The sequence below is a fragment of the Sciurus carolinensis genome, chromosome X (genome assembly GCF_902686445.1).
Source record: "Sciurus carolinensis chromosome X, mSciCar1.2, whole genome shotgun sequence".
Lineage (NCBI taxonomy): Eukaryota > Metazoa > Chordata > Mammalia > Rodentia > Sciuridae > Sciurus > Sciurus carolinensis.
The window spans coordinates 14,932,390-14,956,690 of NC_062232.1; the positions used below are offsets into that span (position 1 = coordinate 14,932,390).

At 39.9% G+C, this 24,301-nt stretch overlaps 1 protein-coding gene across 4 annotated transcripts in view; it reads right to left on the minus strand.

Moving 5' to 3' along the window:
* Positions 1-24,301, minus strand: part of Sh3kbp1 (SH3 domain containing kinase binding protein 1) — a 336,423-nt gene that overhangs the window by 164,628 nt on the left and 147,494 nt on the right. For all 4 annotated transcript variants that reach the window (XM_047536039.1, XM_047536036.1, XM_047536037.1 and 1 more), the window contains one exon: positions 1,714-1,817. In XM_047536039.1, coding sequence (XP_047391995.1) covers positions 1,714-1,817 — 104 coding nt within the window. The remainder of the gene's footprint in view (positions 1-1,713; positions 1,818-24,301) is intronic.

Here is a 24,301-nt window from a genome sequence, read left to right on the forward strand (position 1 = left end):
TTGTGGGTTCAATACCAGTCTCAGAAACTTAGTGAGGCCCTAAGCTACTTAGTGAGACCATGTCTCTAAATAAAATGTAAAAAAGGGCTGGGGATGACTTGGGAGGCTGAGGCAGGAGGATCAAGAGTTCAAAGCCAGCCTCAGCAAAAGTGATGTGCTAAGCAACTCAATGAGACCCTATCTCTAAATAAAATACAAAATAGGGCTGGGGATGTGGCTCAGTGGTCTAGTGACCCTGAGTTTGATCCCTGGTACCACAAAAAGGGGCCTGGGATTGTGGCTTACTGGTATACCATCCCTGGGTTCTTTTTTCCCCTTTCTGGGATTTATGTTTGTGGACAAATTTATCACTGCTCTAGTAGCTTCCCAATATATTTTAATAAGATACATATATAATTTTTATTATAATTTATTACAAAATTTTCATATTTATTGCTCTCTTTCTTTCACTATGTTAGCTTCAAATCATATCAATATTTTAATTTACATTCTGTTTATTTTTTTCCTCTGGAATTTCTTCCATGGTTACTATCTTAAGAAAGTTGTCCTGTTGTTGGGATAAATGTTATTTTCTGTTGTCCATTCATTTATCACTCATTCAACTTTCAAGAACTGTTTCTATGTGCCCTGCTTGTCACCGGAGATTTTAAAAATGATGACATAATAGTACAAATTATTCAAAACTTGGAAATAGGCAAAAAGAGTTATAGTTGGTCCTCCCAATGCCACTGGAATCCCATTAACTGCTTCTTTAGGGACCTGCACCTTTGTTTGGTACATTATTTACTATTTCTGAGGCTGTAAGGTCAGTTGGTATTCAGGAAACAAAAGCAATCAGAAAATTATTTCTATATACAGATACAAGTGTTGTATCAGAATGAATAATGAAGTTCTAAGTTTGAGGCTCAGGATCCCCCAGGCCCAAGGGAATGGAGTCTGAGAAGCCAACCCAGTGTCATCGGGGCCATTTCATCAGCAGGCTGGCCCTAAGTAGCCAGGACCAAACAGGACATGGGAATGTGGTACAGTAGAAAGAACAAGGGTCTCCAATCCGATGGATCTGACTTTGACTTTGCCCCTCAGCCCTGCGTCTTCCTGGGTCTCTTGGGGTTCTTTTCTCATCTACATAGTAAAGTGGTCAGGATGAGTTAAGTGAGTTAGAATGTAAAGAAACTCATCACAGGGTTGGATATGTATTCAGTTGTAGAGCACTTGGCTAGCATGCACAAGGCCTTGGGTTCAATCCCAACACCACAAAGAGGGAACCTCATCATACCTGCCACATACTTGGTCTTCTAATAAATGTCATTTATTTTCCTTCCCTCTAATCAACCATGTTCCCCCAAAATGAACTCTGAATCCATACTGAAAAGATGGATCTTAGTCATTCTGGACACCCATAGTCTATCATCAATTAAAGCAGAAAAGAAAGTTGGTGGTACTGGAATTTCAGAGGCATTAGTATGCTGTGTTAGAAAGACAATGGTTTCAAATGGCCCCATATCTGATCACAACTGGCCTGGAAGCATTCCAGCATTCTTGGAACCCATTTTCTCAGAAGACTCAACTAGATGATCTCTAGGATTCCTCCAAGTTCTAACATCCAATTTCAAGTCCAGTTGGCCTGTGCATCTGCAGCAAAGCTTATGGCTGGGTGTACAAGTAAGTCTGATGGCCACATGAGGCAATGGTGCTGCATGGCTGCTTGCTTACCTCTCCTACCACCTCTATGATGTCACCGACTTTCAGCTCAAGCTCGTCATCATTCTGGGGCAGGTAGCTGAACGCCACCTGGCATCGGCGCCTCCGTCGCTCCCCTGGATGGGAAAAGCAGAATATTTAGATACAGCTCTTCTCCCAAACTAAGATTTTAAAGAGAGGCTTCCCAAGCATGCAGGCAAATTAAGCTGACTTGTCTCAAATATGCTCTCTGGGACATGGCTAGAGGCACAGCAGCCCTGATCTCTTAGAGGCAGTAGAAAGCAGAGCAATGCTTCTTGGTCTTTTAAAAGCTGCTGGGTCAAAAAGGCATGGATATGAGAAACTGATCCATTGGTGCAGAAGGCAAAAACCCCACCGCTGAAGCACTGGAGCACAGTGTTGCCTTAAACGGTTTTCCATGGATGGGGCTTTATATTTGCTGCAGTTAATTTTTGATGAAAGCTGATGTGATGTGGTAGAGAAACAAGAATGGTCTGCTTTGAATGCTAGCAAGGCAGAGGGCATTTTCCCCCAAATGGCAAAGGAAAAGAGAAAGTATCCTGACCTTTTTCTTGCTACTCACCATCCTTTCAACATGCTAGAACTCAGGCCTGATAAGCAAAGGCTGATTAGGTTTCAGTCTGCTTGTGCTACCATTTTAAATGTCCCACAAGGTTCAACAAATCCACTTCCTTCCTCTTCCCTTGGTCCCAGGGGATCCATTAACAGGCTCCCCTGCCTACACAGAACCAACAGCAGGCAAATCAAGATAAAAGCCAGGGCCACGCTTCACCAGAGGACACTCAAGGTTACATCATCTCACTCACCCAGATGGCCCACCTGGGAGCCTCCAGTTTAGAGCTGGTTCAAGTACAGACATGACTGACTGTCCATAGCACATCTGTACCACAGATGTGCATTGTGGAGAGAACGAACATGAATGTGGGACATGTGTGTGAGAGAGAAGCAGACAGACAGAGACACAGACATGCAGCAGTAGAGGCCCAAGCCAGGGAGAGGTGGATGGGAGCTAGGAAGTAAGATGGACTCTGCCCAGAAGTTTGTTGCTCATAGCTGACCACCTCACACCACTCCTTCATGCCACTACATGGCCTAGAAAGCCAAAGGGATCAACGACTTCAAAGAAACACATTTAGAAATGCTAAAATTATTTTGGGGTACTGCCTCTGGGGATTCTTTCTCTTTTCAAATCTTTTCTCTAAGAAAGGAAGTCCCTGTAGGGGTGATCACAGGGCACATTAATGGCCCTGTGCACCATGACATCACACAGAGAGGAAGGTGTCTGTGCTATATCTAATGTGCTTCCCAATCAATATTTTTCAAAAGCCAGTGGCCTACTTCCCTGTTTCATTGTTCTCCTCCTGTACCTCACTAAGGAAGAGCAGGGTTGAAAACATGTATAAGGGCAGAAGTTCAGAGTCAATATTCTGTCTAATCACATCTTTGATAACTATAAAAATAATTTCCATCTCTTCGTGCTAAGTCACCAGCCAGTGGATCTTAATAAGGACAAACACAGAGCTCTCAGGCCCATCCGAGGTGAGCACTGCAGCCTGTCAGCAGGATGAGTCAACAGTAAGGAGGGCCTGACTCTCCCTGGAACTGAGGGTCCCTGCATGCCAGCTTGCTTCTCCAAGGCAGCAAGGGCAGAGGAGTGATACTCTAGTGCAAAGAACACCATCACTGCTCCATGGCTCCTGATATCACAGGAGGCAAATCAAGTACTCTGCGCCATAAAGGACAGAGATTTCTTATTCTTGTCAAGAAAATCTAGATGACAAGGCAGTCTTGGCATCCCTGTCCTATTGCCATCCCCAGTTAGACCCCATAAAATGAAGTTCATGAGTCTTTAAGAGCTTCTGTTTTCTACACAGTATCTTCAAAGTGAATTCTGCAGACACAAATTTGAACAAGAAACAAGTAAAATGCCAAATGTCTGAAAACTGACACAACCACAGAAATCATCAAAGTCCCTACCAAAATGACTTTCAAGTAACATGTGAACACCCAGTGTTAGCTGAAGCTGTAAAGCTTACAGTTATACATAAGTTCATATCTTCAAAAAACCCTCTGTAGTAAAACATGGTATCTAACCCAACACTGCACAGATGGCAAGGGCAGGAGTGACATATCCTTAGAGAAAAGACTAATCTAACAGACTTAGGGCCTGGAACAGAATCATCAGATTTCTCTAGATCCAAATCTCTGCATAGGACTTCCTAAAGGACTGCCTGGTATCAGAGAATGATACCTTCACTAATTTCTCTGTGCCAAGCTAATCAATATTTGTTAAAAAGCCTCTAATAAGGTAACTCAATTAGTGGCATGAAGTCCTATAAAATACACTGTCAACACACAGAAAAGCCCTACAGAGAGCACAAGGGAGAGATCCAGAGGTAGCTGGTGGTAAAGATCACCTGACTTGACCCCAAGAAAAAACAGTTATCCCCACCCTCTAATTGGGATACCCCATGACCATTTCTAAAGTGTTCCTAATATCCATCACTGTTAGCTCATCCTGCTGGTCATATACCTTAAAAAGAAAAGCACCAGGATGAGCAACCCTTTTGCAAATGAGGAAACCAGGATTCACTGACTTACCAAGGTCACCAAGCTAATAAGTGGCAATATTTCCTTGGCCTGAGTTCAGAGCTCTTTCTCCAGTTCCAGATGAACCATCTAGTCCCAGATTCTCTGCAATCTGTATTTAACTGCTTCTTGTCACACAGCAGAACCCTAGGTCTTCACCATGGCTCTCTCATTACAGAGCACTCCCGCACTCCAGAATGTTGCTATTCTAGGCCCGAGCTCTAGCACATCCCTGGCTTGAGCTTGTGTGCCAGTTCAAATCAGCCTACAACCCAGTTCAAGTGGGATGCTTGAAGATGGGAGGAATTCACCTGCATATTTCACCTGCATCCATTCATCTTAAATATCAGAAAAATCTAGGATGTCATTTGTCATATTCTTCCTCTCCTGACATTTCACTGATGTTTACTAGTGAATCTTGACCTTCCTTGTACAGGCAGGGAGATGACAATGCCACCTCCTTCTAATAGCTACTATAAATTGGAGCTTAAAATGCACAATTTATCTATGCCTAGGATTTGGAATCCCTTAGTTTCAGCTACCACCTTCATGCCCAGATGAACTGGGCATGGAGTTCTTGGTGAGAACTTATTTTAACACACTTTATTGGGTTTTCTTCTTTGTAATAAACCAAGCCAAGTCTTGAAAGAAAAGTTTTCTTTAAAAAATTAAGTATATTTTCCAACCATGACCAACAATATAAGTCTATATTAGAAAAACTAAAAAGTACAGAAAATATGTTTTTCCTCATTCACATCAGCACCATTGCCACTCATTGCGCATCACTATGTATGTTTTCTAGGCAGGGCCATTTCTCACACATAACTGAAACAAGGAATGCACACATATTTTATCTGTACACATGCAAATATGTAAGCACACATGGCTTCTCAAGGAAGTAGGAATAAGGAGGACTCCCAAAGCATATTTGAATGTCCCTACTTTATATGACAGCCGTGAAATACACATACATGTACATGTGCTCATATGCAGGAACGCAGGCATGTATCTATGACAAGACAGACTCACCTTCCACTCTCTCACTAGAGCCCATAGCCACTTTTCAATCATAACTAGCTTTACTTAATAACAATAGCTAACATTTATTGAGAAAATACTATGTTCCAGAGACTATTAAGCACTTTTTCTGTGTTACCCCCATTTCATCCTCAGGTTGAACCTCTAAGATAGATTACTGACCGCCCCCATTTTTACAGACAAGGAGATTGAGGAGGCACATAGAGATTAAGCATTTTACCAGAAGTCTTAGAGTTAGCAAGTAGCCTAAGAATTTCAAACCAGTTGGTGCAACTCTAGGGGTTGGGTGCTCTCACAAAGACTTCTCAGATCCCAGTTTATCCTTCAGATTGCAGGAAGGATAAACTGGGTTAACTTGGTACATGGTTAAGATGTGAAACCACAAAGTAAAAAGCCACAAATCAGGAGTATTTCCCTAGAGCTGCTGGGAATTGTTTTAATGAAATGGAAAAGCAAGGAAGCACATGCACATTCCCTGAAAATTAAACAGCAGGAACTGAAAAGCATGCCATGGCTCAGTTCCAGAACGAGACACACATCAATAATTTTAAAGCCTTCATCCTAGGGTCTTTGGGCATGTGAGAACTTTACTAGACCAAATCATTCAATGGCCATGAAAATATAACCACAAATAATGTCAAGGATGAAGAAGTCTTGGGGTCAACTGAAAACTTACTACACTCACACAGTCTACTTTTTAACATCCCACATATTCCTTGACAAAATAAGACTATGAGGGTTTAAATCGTTCAGTATTTTCAAGGAGCCCATTAAATTAACAAATGTATCCTTACTGCATACCTAAGTGTTATGGTTTGGGTGTGAGGTACCCCCCAAAAGCTCACATGTGAGACAATGCAGGAAGGTTCAGAGGAGAAATGATTGGGTTGTAAGAGTCTTAACCCAATCAGTGAATTAATCCCCTGATAGGGATTAACAGAGTGGTAGGGTGTGGCTGGAGGAGGTGGGAATTGGGGTGTGGCTATGAATTATATATTTTGCATCTGGAGAGTGGAGAGTGGAGAGTGGAGACTCACTCTCTCTCTCTCTCCTTCCTGATGATGCAAGCTGCTTCCCTCTGCCACACTCTTCCACCATGATGTTCTGCCTCACCTTGAGCCCTGAGGAATGGAGCCAGCCTTCTATGGACTAAGACTTCTGAAACCGAGAGCCCTCGAATAAACCTTTCCTCCTCTATAACTGTGCTGGTCAGACCCTATTAGTCACAGCACCAAAAAAACTGACTAAAACACTAAGGAACATGAAAGCATTTTGAAATCATATCACAAGAGAGAAAACATTGATAAAATCAAAAGTTCCTAATTTCCATTACTTCTGGTATTTACCCCAGGCACAGCTTGGGAACCACCTGTGCCAGAATGTTAATGTGCATATTATCATTAGACCTCTTGAACTCACTCTCTGGGGGCAGAGCCAGGGATCTACATTTGAAGCTATCACTATGATAATGCTCATGAAAATCTAGACCTCCACAATGAATCAGCACAACAAATTACAGGAGGTAGGAACACACCTTACAGGAAGAAGTGGTCTTCCCTTCATAGACTAACTCAGTGGTTCTCAATCTTGGTGGCACACTGAAATCACCTAGAAGCTTTCATAAAACTTCCAAACTAGCAGTCCCTAAGGGACTAGGTCTCCACAGAAAAATGGCTTCTAGGACTGGAGCAAAGAAAATAGAGGTGAGACTGAAATATGTGTTGTTGCAAGATTTATGAAAGGACACAGGAGTCAGCTTCACAGTTTTTCCAGTGGCCAACTTTGGGACAATAATAGCATTACTGAGGGATGTGCTACTATTTGTTCATTTCCAAAAAAGAATTCATGAGTCTATACTGATATCTTCAATAAGTAGCAAGCTAACTAGATAGATTAATAAGATTGATAGTTACAGAGTGAGAAGTGAAAGCACTTTTTTGTTTTTACAAAAGAATGTTGACTATTAATAACTAATAACCACAGATATTATAGAAAAAGACAATCATCATTTTGCAACCATCATAGTAATAATTAATTCTGGCAAGAATTGATGGTTCTGAAACCACCGGGTGAAAGCTTGTTGCGAATTAGGATGTTTACAGAATCTCAAGTTGTCTCTCTCAGATTATTATTAATTACAAAAGAAAAATGGTCCCCTAAGAATGGAGAAAACTGGAAGACACAGTTTTACCCAGGTGGTCAAAGTTGCCATTGCCAATCATGAGACATTGACATTTATCATGTGCCTCCTGATTAGCTGCACTGGGGGCCATCACCTACAGAATACTCCTGCCACATTTACCTAAATCTAACCATGAGGAAATAATTATGCAAATCCAAAATGAGAGACAGTTCACAAAAAACTGACCTGATTTTTTTCCTTTTTTAAAGTCAGTATCACAAAATATTTTTAAAGGCTTGAGAACTGTTCTAGATTTTTAGAGAAGAAAAGATAACCATAAATATGTATAAATGTGAAGTGTCGACTTATAAAAGAGTAAAGAGATATGGCAACTAAATAATAATGCAGGATCCTTAATTGGGGTCTAAATTTTTTAAAGATGATAAAGGACATTATTGAGAAAACTGGGAAAATTTGGATATGGGTTTATTCTAGATAATAACATTATACTGTTACATTTCTTGAGTGTTAATTTTGTTGGGGCTACATAGCAGAATGTCCTCAATGTTAGGAAACACACTGAGGTATTTAGGGATGAAGCATCCTGATGACTGTATCTCACTTTGAAATTGTTTAAGGAAAAAAAAAGAATGTATATGGAGACAGGGATAAAAAGAAAATATGGCAAAATCCTAAATAACTGGTGAACCTAGGGTGGATGTTCATTAAGATCAGTGTTACAACTTTTCTATACATTTGAAATTTTTCTGAATAAAAATTTTAGGGGGAAAAGGGAAAAATACCAATACATGGGCCCTACCTCTAGAGGTCTTGATGTCATTTATCTGGGGTGTACCTTGAGCATTTGGATTTTTAAAAATCTATGAAAAAGTGATTCTAATGTGTAGCCAAGGTTGGGAGACATCTAGACAGATCTGTTGTCCAAAACAGAGCATCAGGTCAAAAATAAATGGGACTTTTCTAGAACCACATTAATTTAGGGCCTACCTTCAATATCTTTTCCAACAGAGAAATCAGACTTCTAAATATTTGTAATGTTATCCTAATAGTGATAATTATTAGGTGAATGCTGGTGTGCTGTGGTTTTACTTCACAGGTTTTTGGATCCATTGTACTAGGTAATTCTGAGCTCTGAAATGTGTTCCTGGGGTGCAGAAGGCTGGAGAAGATGGAGAATTCTGCTCTGGTGCCTGAGCAACATCACTAGGGGCGCAACAACTCCCCACATTACTAAGCAGCACACTGGCTTATTGAAGAAGCTGTCCTTGAATTGGAAACCTCAATTTACACAAGAGAGAAGGTTTCATATCCTGGGATGGAAAAAACAAAGTAAACTAAATAAACATGGAGACTCATACATTTTACTTGGGTCCTAGATGTGAGAGAAGAAAAAGTGCCAATTAGTGATCGTGTGGACCTTGCATCATATCCTTTATTGAAAACATTTCCACTCATCAGGTTGCTTCAATGTGATGCAAGGAAGAGAAAGACACTTCAGAAGCCATTCACACTTTGGAAATAAAAAAAGGACTTCTTGGGTCCTTCTTTATAAACCCCTCTTGGTTGTGCCTGGACTGTGGTAGTGGAAATATGGAAACTAACCAGTCATTGTGTGGTCCCTGGAAATGAGTCTGCTTGATTTTTAAAGGGATGTGTACGACCAACATCTTTGCATGGCAGAAAACAGAAACTCTATTTGCCTACTACTTCAAAGGCAGGAGTCATCTGAAAAGCAGTGATAGCTATTCCAGAGCTCATTTTCTCCCAAGTCTCACAATAATACAGGAGAAAATGTAGAACCAGTAGGGACCCGCTTATTAGGGCCTCTGAGTCATAGTGCATGGAGAGGGAAGCAGGTAAAGTCAAAAGTCACAAAAGGAAAATCAACTTCATCTTGTTGGTGATGAAGGAAATGAATGTCAAACATAGAGGCACTCTTGGCTTCAAGCTTTAAGTGCCTTCCCTCTGGTCCTTGCAGCCCTATGAGGTTCAGGTTGCTTGCTCCATCTTTATGATGAGCACAGAAAGTCTGGATAACTTGTCCAAGGACATGTTAAATAGACTGTGGTCATCAGCCTTCTTCTTCCACTGACCCCAGAAAATACCTAGAAGGCAGGTTGAGATTCAGTCTCTGGGAGATTCTGGCTTCCAAGCTAAGGATAACGACTTTATTTTATGGGCTGTGAGAATCCAGAAGTCTCTGGACAGGTGTGTTAGTCAGCTTTTCATTACCATGAACAAAATTCCTGACAAGAATGACTTAAAAGAGGAAAAATTTATTTGGACTCATGGTTTTAGAGATTTAAGTCCACGGTCAGTTGAATCTATCATTCTGTGCCCAAGGTGAGGCAGAACATCATGGCAGAAGGGTGTGGCACCTCATGGCAGCCAGGAAGCAGAAAAAGGGAAAAGCCAGGGGGATAAGATATAATCCCCAGAGACTACCTTCCTCCAGCCATTCCCCACCTGCCTACAGTACACCAGTACAGTTATCACCAGTACAGCAGTCCTTTCAAATTGTTAATCTAATGGATTAATCCACTGATTGGGTTACCCCTCATAATCTAATCCTTTTGCATCAGAACATTTCTTCATTGTATATCACATTCATTTATTGGAGGACATGTCATATCCAAACCATAACAACAGGGAAGTATGGAACAAGGTGTGATGAGGACAGTGATCAAGGAAGAAGTGCTTAGAGTCAGGGGTATGCGAGATGGCTTGGAGGAGAGTGCCTGAAAGCAAGTAGATGGCCCAACAGAAGATAATAGAAGACAGAAAGTCTAAAATACACATGAATGAATCACACACCCAGGGAATTAAAGGTCAATACACAGCCATGAAGGCAGATGTACACAGTACTATCATTAGTTGATGAGTCTGCTGGTCCCTATGGGGGCCGAGGACTCTCTTTTACATGTCCTTGATCCCTGAGCACCTAACGCAGTGTCTGAGTAGACACTCAATTCATTCTTGACAAATGAATGGATTAATGAGTTAATGAATACCTATTCTGCACCCTGTCAGTGGCTCATGGTTTTGTGAACACCAACTCCCAGTCAAAGAAGCACTGGAGAAGGACAGGAAGGGTAGAGGGAAGGACAAAGAAAATCTCAATACTGTTAAACAGGGCACCCACCAACATGTGCTTAAAAGTTAATGCCATCTTGATTTGTTGATGCTATGGGGATGGAAAGATGTTGGATCCTGTGTTGTTGCCATGGTATTAATGGTACCTCATTCTCCACCAGCATTATAATACAAAGCATCTGTAATCTTCAACAATGAGCTATTCCTAACTGCTTTCCTCTTACAAATTCACAGTCTACTAGCAATTTTTCCTATTAAAGGGTACAGCAGGGTTGTATATAAGTAAAATATTATGTACATTTGATTTTAAGTTTGGTTCTCTTAAAAGATAGAAAAAATTTGCTTTAAGTAGACAGAGACATTTGTATAAGAATGTCCAGGGCAACATTTTTTCTAATAGCAAATGCACACTGCACAGAGATCTATATGGGAAATCCTCCAAATGTCATGGTATATTCAGCATTCATTATATACAACAAGCAGTTGTAGGCATATTGATGTGAAAAGGTGTCCACAATACTTTAAAAGACCAAATCTCATATGTGTATATGATCCCGATTTGATAAACACACATGCACTCTAACTGCAACACCATCACTATTTTATTTACTCCTGATCACCAGGAACCTGGCACAAAATGTGCATTTGACAAATGTTTACTGGTAAGTAAATGAATCTATTCAAGAGTCAACTAATATGTGAGGACTTAGTACAATTCAATTAATGAAAGGGTGTGCATGTACATGAACACTTTTGTGTAAGCACATAAAATGGTATGAAATGCTATCCACCGAAGTGACAGTGACACTTCCTCAAAGTGACTTTGGAAAAGGTGCAAGGAGACTCATTTAAATGCTTCTGCACATCCATTTCTTTTTACAAAGAGCACATAAAACACCTTAATAGATTTGGTTTTAAATACACAATCACCTATTAATTATCTTGTACTATGAAACTTATCTTTCTGAACATGCTTGCATGACATTAATAGAAAGTTAGTTCCTATTCTACAAGTAAATAAATACCAATTGAATCAGGCAGAAAGTGCTTTACCAAGAGCTGAATGACAAGGGAACTCTGATCTCCAAATGACAAACGGCTTCCTGGTCCGTGAAGGCAGCCTAGGGAAATGGCTCCACACCTGTAACCCACACTATTCACTATTCTGATCAGATACTGTTACAGAGCTCTGAGGAGGCCACAATATCCTATCAGTGACCAATTCAAGGTCATTTTTCCTGGCCCACACAGTGGTCTCTATCCAAGGGGAGGGGCCGTGTCCATCTTCTGAGCTTCCTCGCCAAACTCACTCATAGGAACACACACTCTCTCAGTCATTGGGGCCCATCTCTGGGTTCCCCTAACAACCATTGCTTTTATAACATTGTCCTCACCCTATTGTATTTTCATTATCTCTGAGCATGATGTCTGTCTGTCTCTACCCCTTCAACCCTACCACCACCACATGAACACTTTTTTCAACAAATTCAACTCCTTCACCAACTCCCATGTATGTCTTCTTATGGTTATGATGATGCCATTACTTCATGAATGCCCTCTTCTCAATCAAAATGTGGGCCCTGGGTATTTAGAAAGAGAGAAAGGAACACATGCCCCTGATCTAGTCCCTCCTCAGCCCTAGAGACTTCAAACTAATGCACTATCTAATGAAGCCTTTAGAAGTAGTCTTAAAGTTGGCTGATTAACATATGACCAAAAAATCGAGTTTCTACTTACTATCGGCATAAGAGCCATCTATTTAATAATCTGACTTTCTGCAAAGATAAACTACATGTGGATATTTTCATTATTAATACAGTCATCTGATATTTCCTTAGAAGCCACATCTATACTATTGATGCATGAAAAATTCATTGTCCCCCACCTCCACTATCTTATAAAAATGATATTTTACTGCTCATGAATACATGGTCCACATTGAAAGCATTAAAGCACATATAAGAGAACACTCTTAGTAATAATGAGTACCACTATTATGTATAATTATAAAGGACCAATAATTTTTTATTTTAAAAAAGAGAACCCTAAGTTCACAAGACAGAAGAAACACAGAGTCCATTGGATTCAGCACTGCAACCACTGTAGGGCTCTCAGCCCCTCATTCATGCAACTGGGATGAGGGCAAAAGACCTACTTTAGAGGAGGGTTTAATGCCACCTAACTCCCTCCCTATTTCCATTTGGCTTTACACTCATGAATCTGTTAAAAGGCAGTTTTGTTAATTATTTATACTGGCTCAACCAATTTTCTTTTCACCAGTCTTCCCTTCTCATCAGAGTAACAAAGAAATCATGCTGAAAAACAAAATCGGTGGTATCTCAAAACATCTCCTTAGAATGGTCTCAGGCCTTGGTTTTGACCTTTCAACATGCCCCTCAATCCAAATGACCCAACTTATAGCAGGTCATTCTAGGGGACACCTTCCTAAGGCATCTCTGGTCTGGCTCCTCCAGTCCAGACAGCTAGCTCTCTGGAACAGGGAGTCTGAAGTTTTAGAGGAAAAAAATCTAATACATAAAGCACATTGCTCTTCTCTGCTTTAGCAAGGCTGATTTTGGCAAAATGCCCAAAAGAACTGAACATATTTATAGAGTTTTGTTTGATCTACTTTTAAATGCTCAATGCAGAGTCATTCAAGTGAAATGAGAATACAGAATTTCAAAGGAAAAATTGAAGACTCTAAATATAAGTTATTTGTTGGGTATAAACAACAAGATTTCTCCCTTTTCTCCAACATACTCCCTCTAATATATCTATTTTAAAAGGCATTCTCAAACTTTGCTGCTGACAAATGGACATATCAGACCCATAACTTTTATTGTTAAAGGGTGGGAAGTGGACAAGGAGGGGACAAGAGGACAAGATAAAGAAAGGGGGAAAGAGAAAGAATGGGGCAAGAGAGGAAGGAAGGGAGAGGGAAGTAGGAAGGAGGAGGAAATGAAGAGAGAAAGATGGAAGGAGAGAGAATGCAAACATTTTAAGAACTGGGACAAAGGTCTAGAAAAATGCTCATCTGGGATCCAGATCTTACCTATTCTTAGAGCATCTGGGCAGGGGGGATACTCACCATAAACAAATCTGGATGTTCATAGTTTTTAAAATCAGCACCGAAAAATGGCCACTGTAGTGGGAGCTTTAGAGATTGACAGAAAATTCCACACATCCCTCTCTTGAGGAAGGGGGAAATCTTGTCACAGGTAGTCAAAATATTTTTAAATATAGATTCATTTTTAATATAGTTTGCCTTCTCATTCCCATCAGAACAAAGTAGGAGAGGAAGCCTAGGCATTTGTGAATTGTCTTAAAGCGAATAGGAGTTTCTATCTTTGCAATTCATTCTTCAGTATCCAAAAGGCTAAACCTCTCAAGCAGAAATCTTTTGGGGGGGTCTGTGGATAGAATTTAGAAGATCTGAACCTGGATGGAGGCTGGGATGTAACTCAGGAGCAGAGCACATACTTAGCATCCACAAGGCTATAGGTTCCTCCACAGCACCCAAAAGTAAACAAATAATAAACAAACTTGGAAAGAAAAATAAATCTTTTATTTTCCTCTAACTGAAATGTGGCTTTTATTTCCATTATGAATGCAGACAACAAACCACATTGGTATTAGGAGCACCTGTGAATTTTATTTATTTCCCATTACATGGATAGAAATTTTCAGTTCACAGCTGCATTTATTTTGAAATGTCAATTACCCTCATTTCTGTTTCAAAATCATGATTGCCTTTAGATCCATTGCAAGATCTTTCTATTTAATGCATTGATAAAGAATATATATTACTTATGTTTTGCCATGTTTTGATATCTGTATTTCAATATTATTGGTTTCCTTTGTAATCTTATGGATTCTGTTTTATTCATTTATAAACATTATTCTGAAAAGCTGTGCCATAGGCTGGCAAGCTGGTTCCATGGCAATTAAAATTTTTTTAAAAGTTAAGAACCTCTAATCCTGGATTTCAAGATTATGGTTTCCAAGGAAACCCAAAGGTGAGGGGGTAATTTTATGTAAATGTATAAAATAAAACAGTAAACACTTGGACTCTGTTCATTGCAACATTTCACAGGCTTGGAAACCGTACATCACAACTAAAGGACTACACTGGGCAACTTCACAAGTCCTGATCCACAAATGGCCACGTGGCACAGTGTTCAGGAGGTTGCTTGCCAAATGCCCTCTTATTAATCGGGTCAGTGGCTGGCAAGAGCCCCGCTCTGTCATCTGGTGTCTTGGCTCAGTAGAGCTCAATGCCCATGCTTCCTTCCACGGAGGCCAGCACAGCTAATTTGCAGGCTGACACCTGCCATAGCCTCACCACCAACCCCCTTCCAACCTAGCCCTTCATTTCTCTCCCTTTTCTAGCTACTGAAATTCTGGAAAGCACCCCAAGTTTCCTGCTCCCTCAGGGATGAAGATATCACTAAGGCTTCCCTGTACCCAAAGGGTTTCCCACACAGCCTTTGCTCTTAACCCTATTCAGTGGCACTGTCATTCTTTGCATGCATGTCCCCATTGCCTGCTACAGTGAGCACAAACATGTTGCACAGGGGAAGGGAAGTTTATGCCAATGTTTATAACTTCATGCAATTTTCTTGGAGGGGCTGCCTGACTTCTAGTGAGGTCCCATTTCTACAGAGGATGAAAGACCAGAAGGTCAGTAAGTTCAGTTGAGATCAGAGGCAGCTGAACAGTTCTTCCAGAAAAGAAGATCTAAAAATCAAGAAAATTGTAATTTCACTTTTAGGAAGTCATATTCCAGGTAACTCACATGCAATATGCAAAGATATATGCATACTATTCATAACTGCATTATGAGAGAGAGAGAGAGAGAGAGAGAGAGAGAGAGAGAGAGAGAGAGAGAGAAATCAGTCAGAATCAGCCTAAATATCCTTCCATTAGGGAACTATTAACTTATAGGTATAAATACACAGAGATTACAAAAGAACAGTATAGCTCTAATTGAACTGTTAAGGTAAGATTTCTAAGACTCTCGTTAACCTAGTGAAAAACTGCAACACAGCATAAACAGTATCATATTATCTGTGTTTTAAAAAGGACGCCAGTGTGTATGTATTGCTGTGTACTTGGATTAGGTCATAGAATATGGAAATGAAATTTTTCTGGTCAAATATCTGCAACTGCTTATGGTTCATTATAATGTATATGTGTAGAGATCATGGGGGTGGGGAGATCATCAGGAACCAGGTCTCAGGTTTCTCCTGGGATGGAAGGGATTAGATGTTATTCTTTACAATAAGCCTAACTAAGAAAACTTAGGGTGAGTCTAAAAGAAATTGACTCAAAGAAAAAGAAAAGAGCAGTGAGGTCTAAACAGCACAGGGACACAAGAGCTGGCTTACAGGCAGATGATTGTGTGTTGGTCAGAGCAACAAAACCACTCAGAACTACGGGTTTCCTGGAGGGGCTGCAAATGGATTTGTCACCAAGGCCCTTTTGGAGGGGTGTCATCAGGAAAAGTGCAAGCCTCCAAGCAAATGAACCATGCAGATAAAAGGACAGGGGTACCTGAAAGTGAAGGGTTTTAAGCAGACTTTTTTTCAAACAAGCAGATTAGTAATGCACATATTATATATTTGTTCAAAGCAAATAAAAACTTTCCTCATTTCTTTAAACAAATGCTACTTTCCCTGTAAGTACAGGAAAGGCACAAAGGTGCATTTATTTAAAAAAAAAAGTGTCTCACACTCAGACTTTTCATTTTCCCAACCAATCTGCACCTTTACTCTCCCCCTCAGAGGGAGGGAACCAAGTGTCATGAAGAGTGTAAATTTAGAAATTGTATATCTAGAAAGTGTCAATTTAGAAGTCTTGAGGCAAGAAAAGGAATGTAGATTTAATGGTGGACAAGAAAAAGGAACAGTAGAGAAAAACAAAAACTAGAGAAAAATAAAAGCTCATTAATCTCCCCAACAATACTAATTTTTCTCATCACTTAAATACTGTTTTGATACTTAAATGTCTTTACCTCAACAGGCTTAATTGTAAAGCAGTCTACATGTTACACATGAGGGAGTCTCCTTTTGCATGATGAAACTTTCTGGAAGACAGGATTTGAGTTTTTCTACTGGTCTACAGCAGGGGCTGGCAAACTTTTTCTGTAAAGGGTAGAAGAGTATATATTTGAGGCTTTGTAGGCCATACTACCCCTTTCTGCTATTGCAATGTGAAAGTAACCATACACAGTACTTTAATGAATGGGTGTGGTTGGGTTACAATAAAACTTTATTTACAAAAACAGGCAATGCCACATTTGACCAATGGCATAGTTTGCTGACCTGGTCTATAGAAAGAAGTGATAATAGTTCAAATCAAGGACCAGGAATGATTTTCTTTGAAAGGAAGAACAAGAGATATTACTAATATTGAATTATTGGCTTAGATGCCTTCCCTGACTGCCCCCATTACCACCACCACCATGGGACTGAACACCATACATAGTGCTCTCTTCACCCTACCCATACTTCCCAGGGACTGTTTGATTCTTAAATCCTAGAATCTTTTTAAAAATTTTAAAAAATTTTTCTAATTTGTTGTACATGACAGTAGAATGAATTTATACATTTTGATAGATAATACATAGAGTGTAATTTCTCATTTTTCTGATTACACATATTGTAGGATCACATCAGTCATGCAGTCACATATGTACATTAGGTAATGTCTGTTTCCCTCTACTATCCTTCCTACCCCCATACCCCTTCCCCTTCCTTCACTCCCCTCTACCTAATCTACAGTAACTATTCTTCCCTATCCCCCCACTTATTGTGAATTAGCATCCACATATCAGATAAAACATTCAGCCTTTGGTTTTTTGGATTTGGCTTATTTTGCTGAGCATGATATTCTCTAACTCCATCCATTTATTAGCAAATGCCGTAATTTCATTCTTCTTTAAAGCTGACTAATATTCCATCAATAAAGAGTTATCAGAATCCTAGACTCTTGATAGCAGGAATTTGGCTGGTCTCCCTATAGATCACTACAGGCTAACCCAGAGGCTGACTCAGAAGCTGACCCAGAACATGCCTTTTAGTAATGATCTCAGAAAAAGACTGGGGTGTAGTTCAGTGGTAGGGCTCTTGCCTAGCATGCATGCACACACACACACTAAACACAAGGCAAAGAACAACAAACACATAAATGAGTAAGAGTAAGATGGAGAAAGATGAGTTAAAAATGGTCCCAAAGTATTGATGGGAGGAAGACTGGTGATACCACCAATTAAGATACAGAAGACAGAAGCAGTAAGGCTCTGACAGGAGGGAGTCTGCTACCTAACCATGCGGGAACAGCTGGAGACACAGTGACCGCCTCCTGTTGGCCCTTCTCTTGCAGACCACCAGGCCTGGGTCAGGTCCCAGCTGGTGTGTGTTCAGGATAGGACAGGCAGTCCTGAGCCCTGGGGGCACAGTAAGAGACATGGATGGGTCTGTCAGAGCACCTAAAAGGACAGACATTCCCTGCCTTTCACTGCTGGATGTAAACTGGGAAGTCCATCATTACTCTACTTGCTGGCCATAGTATGAGTCCAACTCAGGGAGTGGCAGGGCAGAGAAGTATCCAGGATTCTAAGAAGCCTACCTTGCCTGGGGACTTCCTGTTGTGAAAGACAGGTATTTCCTTATGACCTAAGCCAACTTGAACCATGGGGTCTGTGGTTTGCAGCTGAGACCAATAACCAGCACAGACTGTCTAAGAGTGAAAGTGAGGGGTTATGGGAGCAAGGAAGACAGACCAGCTTAGAGGTTGAGTTTTGGGGGTTAAACGCTTCATGGCACTGGCTGAGCCCAAAAGTGGATAAAATAGAAGATGCCAAAGATAGGACCATAGAAACAGTTCACGTTTAAGAAATTAGAGGAGTCAATGAAATGTAAACACATGAAGGGGCAGAGCAGGATAACGGGGCAAATATACAAACACAAAAGGCAAAGCTGAATGTTTCCAGAAAGAGACAATAATCCAAAGTGCTGCATGTAACCAGGCAGAGGCAGTGTGCAGGAAGGGGTCTGATAGACCTGGGTTCAAAGTCAAATATAGTCAGCCCTCGCTCAGTATCTGTGGGTTCTTCATCTGTGGATCAACCAACCATAGATCAAAACCATTTTTTAAAATTTCATCTGTATTGAACCCATACATTTTTCTTGTCATTATTCTCTAAAACAGCATAACAACTATTCACATATCATTTGTATTCTATTAGGTATTAATGATTTAAGATATATGGGAAGATGTGCATGGGTTACATGCAAATACCGTGTCATTTTATACAAGAATTTTATAATTGAGCATCCTTGGATTTTGGAACATGTGGAACCAATATCCCACAGTACTGAAGGATGACTGTACCCCACTCACCAACAGTGGGTAGACCTTGGAGAGGTCACATAACCTCTCTAAGCCTTGTTTTCTCCAACTGCAAAATGAGAACAATGCTACCTACTTCTCAGGGATGTTTAGAGAATGGACAGATGTCTCTACTGGGACACTGCATACAGAACTGGGATGTACTAACAGTATTAAGGGCCTAATTCTTTACTCCTTCCAATTTTATGCCCTTCATCAAATGACTTTAGAGTGTCTCCCTTAAAGGCAAAGTAGATTTCCCCAGTCCACATGACCTGCTTTGGAAAAGTAAAATGGAAGCATCAGTAGGCAGTTCTAAGCCTAGGCCTCAAGTGAACTTGTATGTTTCTACCTGCTCTGTTACATCTCTGCTAATTGTCATGTTTCTGTTCCTAAGCTAACCTGCTGTAGGATGTGAGATACTCAGAGCAGCTTCATGTTGTGTGTCACTGAGGTTTTGTGGTCATTTGTTATGTGCCATTACTGTGGCAACAGAAAACTGATACAACAATGCTTAACACTGTTAAAATAGGTTTAAAACCAACACTCAGGGAAGATGAAGTTTGTAAATATTTTATGTTGCTTTTCTCTCCTGGTGAGTTACATTTAATTCCCTTAACTTTTTTTTCCCATATTTGTCAGGGCCTAAAGTGTAAACAGAAATTTCTAGAAATTTTTCTATTTCATGGTTATTTTTTTCCCTAGAAACACTAATTTTAAAGGATAGGAAAAGGTTATTAATTCCTACTTATTATAGTATATAGTATGTTGAGCTCTAGCTAACCAATACACATTAAACAGAAGGAAAAAGTAAACAGGAGAAGGAAAGATCTCCCGGCACAAAATGCTCTTAACCACCCAAGTCATTCTTCACTACTCAAAAAACCCACACACTACAATTGAGGGTAACATATATGATAACAACTATTAATTGATAAAATTTCTTAGCTGGTGGTGGGTAAAAGGGCATTAAGTATTTGTCATATTATTCTTGATCCCTTTTTATTGTGGCCAAATATATATAACATAAAGGTTACCATTTTAACCTTTTTTTTTTTTTTTTTTTGCGGTGCTGGGGATCGAACCCAGGGCCTTGTGCATGCAAGGCAAGCACTCTACCAACTGAGCTATCTCCCCAGCCCCATTTTAACCCTTTTTAGTATGCATTTTAGTGGCTTTAAGTAGATTCACGCTGGGAAAATGAAGATTGGTTGAGAAACGAAAAGTTTGAGTGTGAGACAGATGGTGGTGATAATTACCCAAACTGAAACTCTGTATGCATTAAAAAATACAGTCTGACCTCACACCATCCCCTGGCAATCACCATTCCACTTCATGTCTCTATGAATTTGACTATTCTGGATACCTCATATAAGTAGAAATATGTAATATTTCTCCTTTTGTGCCTGGCTTATTTCACCTAGCATAATGTTCCAAGGTTCATCCATGTTGTAGCATGTGTCAGAATTTCCTTTCCTTTTAATGTTGAGTAACATTCCATTGTATGTATACTACATTTTGTTTATCTATTCACCCTTGAATGGACACTTGTATTGCTCGTACCTTTTGCTATTTTGAATAATACTGCTCTGAACACAGATGTATAAATATGTGTTTGAGTCCCTTTTGATGATTTTCATGTGTCTTTACTAAAACTTCATTTTGAAATATAAAACATGCTAAAAGAAACACATCACTTAGCTAGCAATCATCTAACAAGGTTAGGGGAAGGGATTGGCACGTAGCAATTCAGCCCAATTTACCATGAATGATTTTTTTTTTTTAGTTTCTCTCTTTTTCAACCATGAATGATTTTATCCCACACCCACTGAAATAAACATGGAGATGATATAAAAATTATTCAAAGGAGTTAATATTCTGAAGAATGCTGAGCTGCATACAAAGTGAATACACATCTTACCACCTGCCCAATCCTGTGCACTTAAGCTGAGTAAAGACTAGCGGAAACCTGCAGGGCTATGGACTGAGAATGGGTGGTTTAGCAAAGACAGAAACACCATTTCGACTTCATTACTCAAAATCACCATTGCACTTTCCCAGCAAAGAACCAGAATCTTCTCAAACTCTCCAGAAGTTTCAGACAGGTCGTGTGAGAACATTTGTCAGCTGTAGGAAATAGAATGGGCTGTGGATGGCATGTAGAGGAGACTTCAAGATTTCTTTCTGGGGACTTGGGGAAGGGGTTGCAAAGAAGAGGACTAGGATCTTTTTAAGTTTTGCAAATTTTTGAAAAAAGGAGAAAAGATCTTCCCAGGAGCCATAACAGCTGGCAGAATGGAGAATCATAGGAATGTCTCATTGTGTACTCAAATTGATGTCTTAGAATCATCTTGAACAGAAATGGGGTCAGTCTAGTTCTAAGGCACTGAAAAAGGACAGGATATTCGTGACTCTTAGCAAGTCTTGCTGGTTACCCCCAAGCCCAATTACCTAAGACCATGCAATCTATGGTTGAAAGGGAAGTCATCTGGGTCTGTGTGGCTTTGTTTTGTTTTGTTTCATTTTGGCACAAAGCTGACACTCGTCAGTTCTAATAAATGATCACTTTCCATTTTCCACTTTGACTTTGGCTTTTGGCAGAATGAGTTCATATATCAATGTGAAGAGATCAATACAGTTTATAATTTATGAAGATGTGGAGGGAGAGAGAGAGATTGGTCCTACAGAACCACTAAATGATGCTTGCCTCTCATCCTCTCTTCCTTCTTGATAACTAGGTTAAGTCATTTTTAAAATTATTAACACCTCCAGTGGAGAGGATTGGCAGGGAATGGGAATGGTGAAATGGCATCCTACATAAGCCTTTCTAACAAAAGACTTGTAGTTAAACTACAGAAAGTTTTCTGTGGGTCATCCATGAATTTCAACGATCCAGATTATTCTCATCAACTTTGTAAAAGTAAATAAGAGTTAATGAGACATGCATGTATACATCCTAGGGACCCATTCCAGAAAGGAGGCACTTAGAGAATAAGGCTAAGGAAGAGGAAGATGAGAGGGCATCAGAGGAAGAAGTGAGGAGTACAGAGAAGAGAGAGGGAAGGATGGAGGAAAAGAGTCTCCTACATATTAATGTAAACTGCACATGAGTTCCATAAAAGAAGGGTAGAGCCACAGGGCCAAAGCTTAGGAGGGAGAGAGTGAATTTTAAGTGTATGTATATATATGAAACAGATACAGATTTCCATTCCTAGCTTTTCTTGGTTTTCTGTTCCTGTCCACACCATGTCAGACACATCAGTAACCAGGTAGTGTTTTTTCCTCTTTGTATATAACCAAATGTCTTACTTTTTGTCCCAAAGTTATAGTCAAAAGTAAATTACATAAGAAAGTTACATAAGGAGTTATTACTCCTACTAATAATACCAGAGTTACTTTAAAGTTCTTTAAAAGCATAAAAAACTGGTATTATTTTTCCCTAAACAACATTTTAAAAGTTAAAATAAAGCTATTAACAGCATGCTGCATTCATGTGTTTACTTTAACCTGTCAAATAATGTATGTGGTCTAGTAAAAGGATTAAAATAAATAAGAGGAAAACTCAGTGGCAAAACCTTCTAGAAATTTAATTTTTATTTGCAGGGAATGACAGTATCAAAAAATACATCCAGGTTGGTCCTAGGGACAAAGGGAGGGGACAGAGAGGGAAAAGAAGTAAGAAGCCAAGAAGCAAGTAAGAAGAGAACAGGGCTTCTGGGGGTTGTCAACTCCCTAAATTTTCAACAAGCCAACTGCAGGTAGTTAAGCAAATAGATTTGACTTTATTAAAATCTTTAATTACATTAAAGTGTCAGGGGCTGTGACACATGCCTGTAATCCCAGCAGCTCAGGAGGCTGAGACAGGAGGATACCAAGTTTGAGACCAGCCTCAGCGACTCTGTCTCAAACTTAAAAAATAAAATAAAAAGGGCTGGGGGTGTAGCCCAGTGGTTAAGCACCCCTGGTTCAATCTCTAGTATTTCCCCCAACAAATCTTAAAGTAATACTAATCACTGACCATTCATAATATTGGGCTCCTGTGAAACAAAACTGATTATCACATAATCCAACCATCTCTCCTGATTACTATTTTAACTTTCCCTCCCTGGCCCTGATGAAGGCAGCAATGAACAAATATCAGAAAAGCAGAAGCCCAGAAAGGAAGGTAAAGCTAAGTCTGACCCATAGACTCCAACAAAAAGAGAATACACACACCGTCATCTATAAAATTAACCAAACTCTACACACGTTCATTTAGAAACCCATGGGGAAGTGTGTAAAATCAAATATGGATGAAAATAATCACACAAAATTGAAACTTTCTTTGGCCCTGAACACTCTGTCACTTTCATCTTGTATTACACAAGTCAATGTGAAAAATGCAGGTTCCTGACCTTCAAGCACAGTGCCCTTATAACGGCTTCACCTGCCTTTGCATTACTCAAGGTTCAATTCAAATGTCCTCCTGTGGAACTGTGTCATCATCTTGCTCTCCACTAATCAATGGCCCATTATCATGCCAAAAGCTAGGTTCAATACTTATTTTCATGATCCACTTTCAAATAAGTCTCCTTTTTCCCTCTGTACGCAGCAACCAAAGACAATCTCACTGAATCAGAATTTCAACAGCCTTGTCTCAAACACATAACTTAATAGTTTTCCTCTGATAGTTTTCCTTTGCCAACTGTGTTTGGGGGTGGGGCTTACTGGTGTTGAACCCAGGAGTGCTCTACCACTGAACTATATCCCCAGATTCTTTATAATTTTAGAGGCTGGCTTCAAACTTACAATCTTCCTGCCTCAGTCTCCCAAGTCATGGTGTTTGCAGGCATTCATCACCATGCCTGGCTTCATTTGTCAGGCATCTTTCAAAAGGGTTAAGGTGTCTATGAGTATGACAAGAACATACTTCTATTCAACAGTTAACGTTGGTTTCAACATAAGATGTGGCTTCCTCTTTTGAGGAGCTTATAGTCTAGTAGAAAATTTCAAAACCTAAACAAACACAAAATCCACAGGAAGACAAAAGTGCATTAATAGAATGAAATGGAAACACAAGTATCCAAAATAATTATTTACAATCAGTTGTTCACTAGGGTTTTCCTGACACTGTTACTCATATTACTACAAACGTGGGTGTAAAGAAGGGGCAAAAGACCTTCCATGTCCACCTTGTATTGGTGCCTTAGGTAAATCATTTTTCACTTCTTCCCTCCTTAGTTTCTTTGCTTTCACAAGGGACTCAAAATGATGCTTCCGAGGAGAGAATAAGTCCCTCTCCCTCCCTCCCTCTTTCTGCTCTCTCCCTCTTGTGCATATATATGT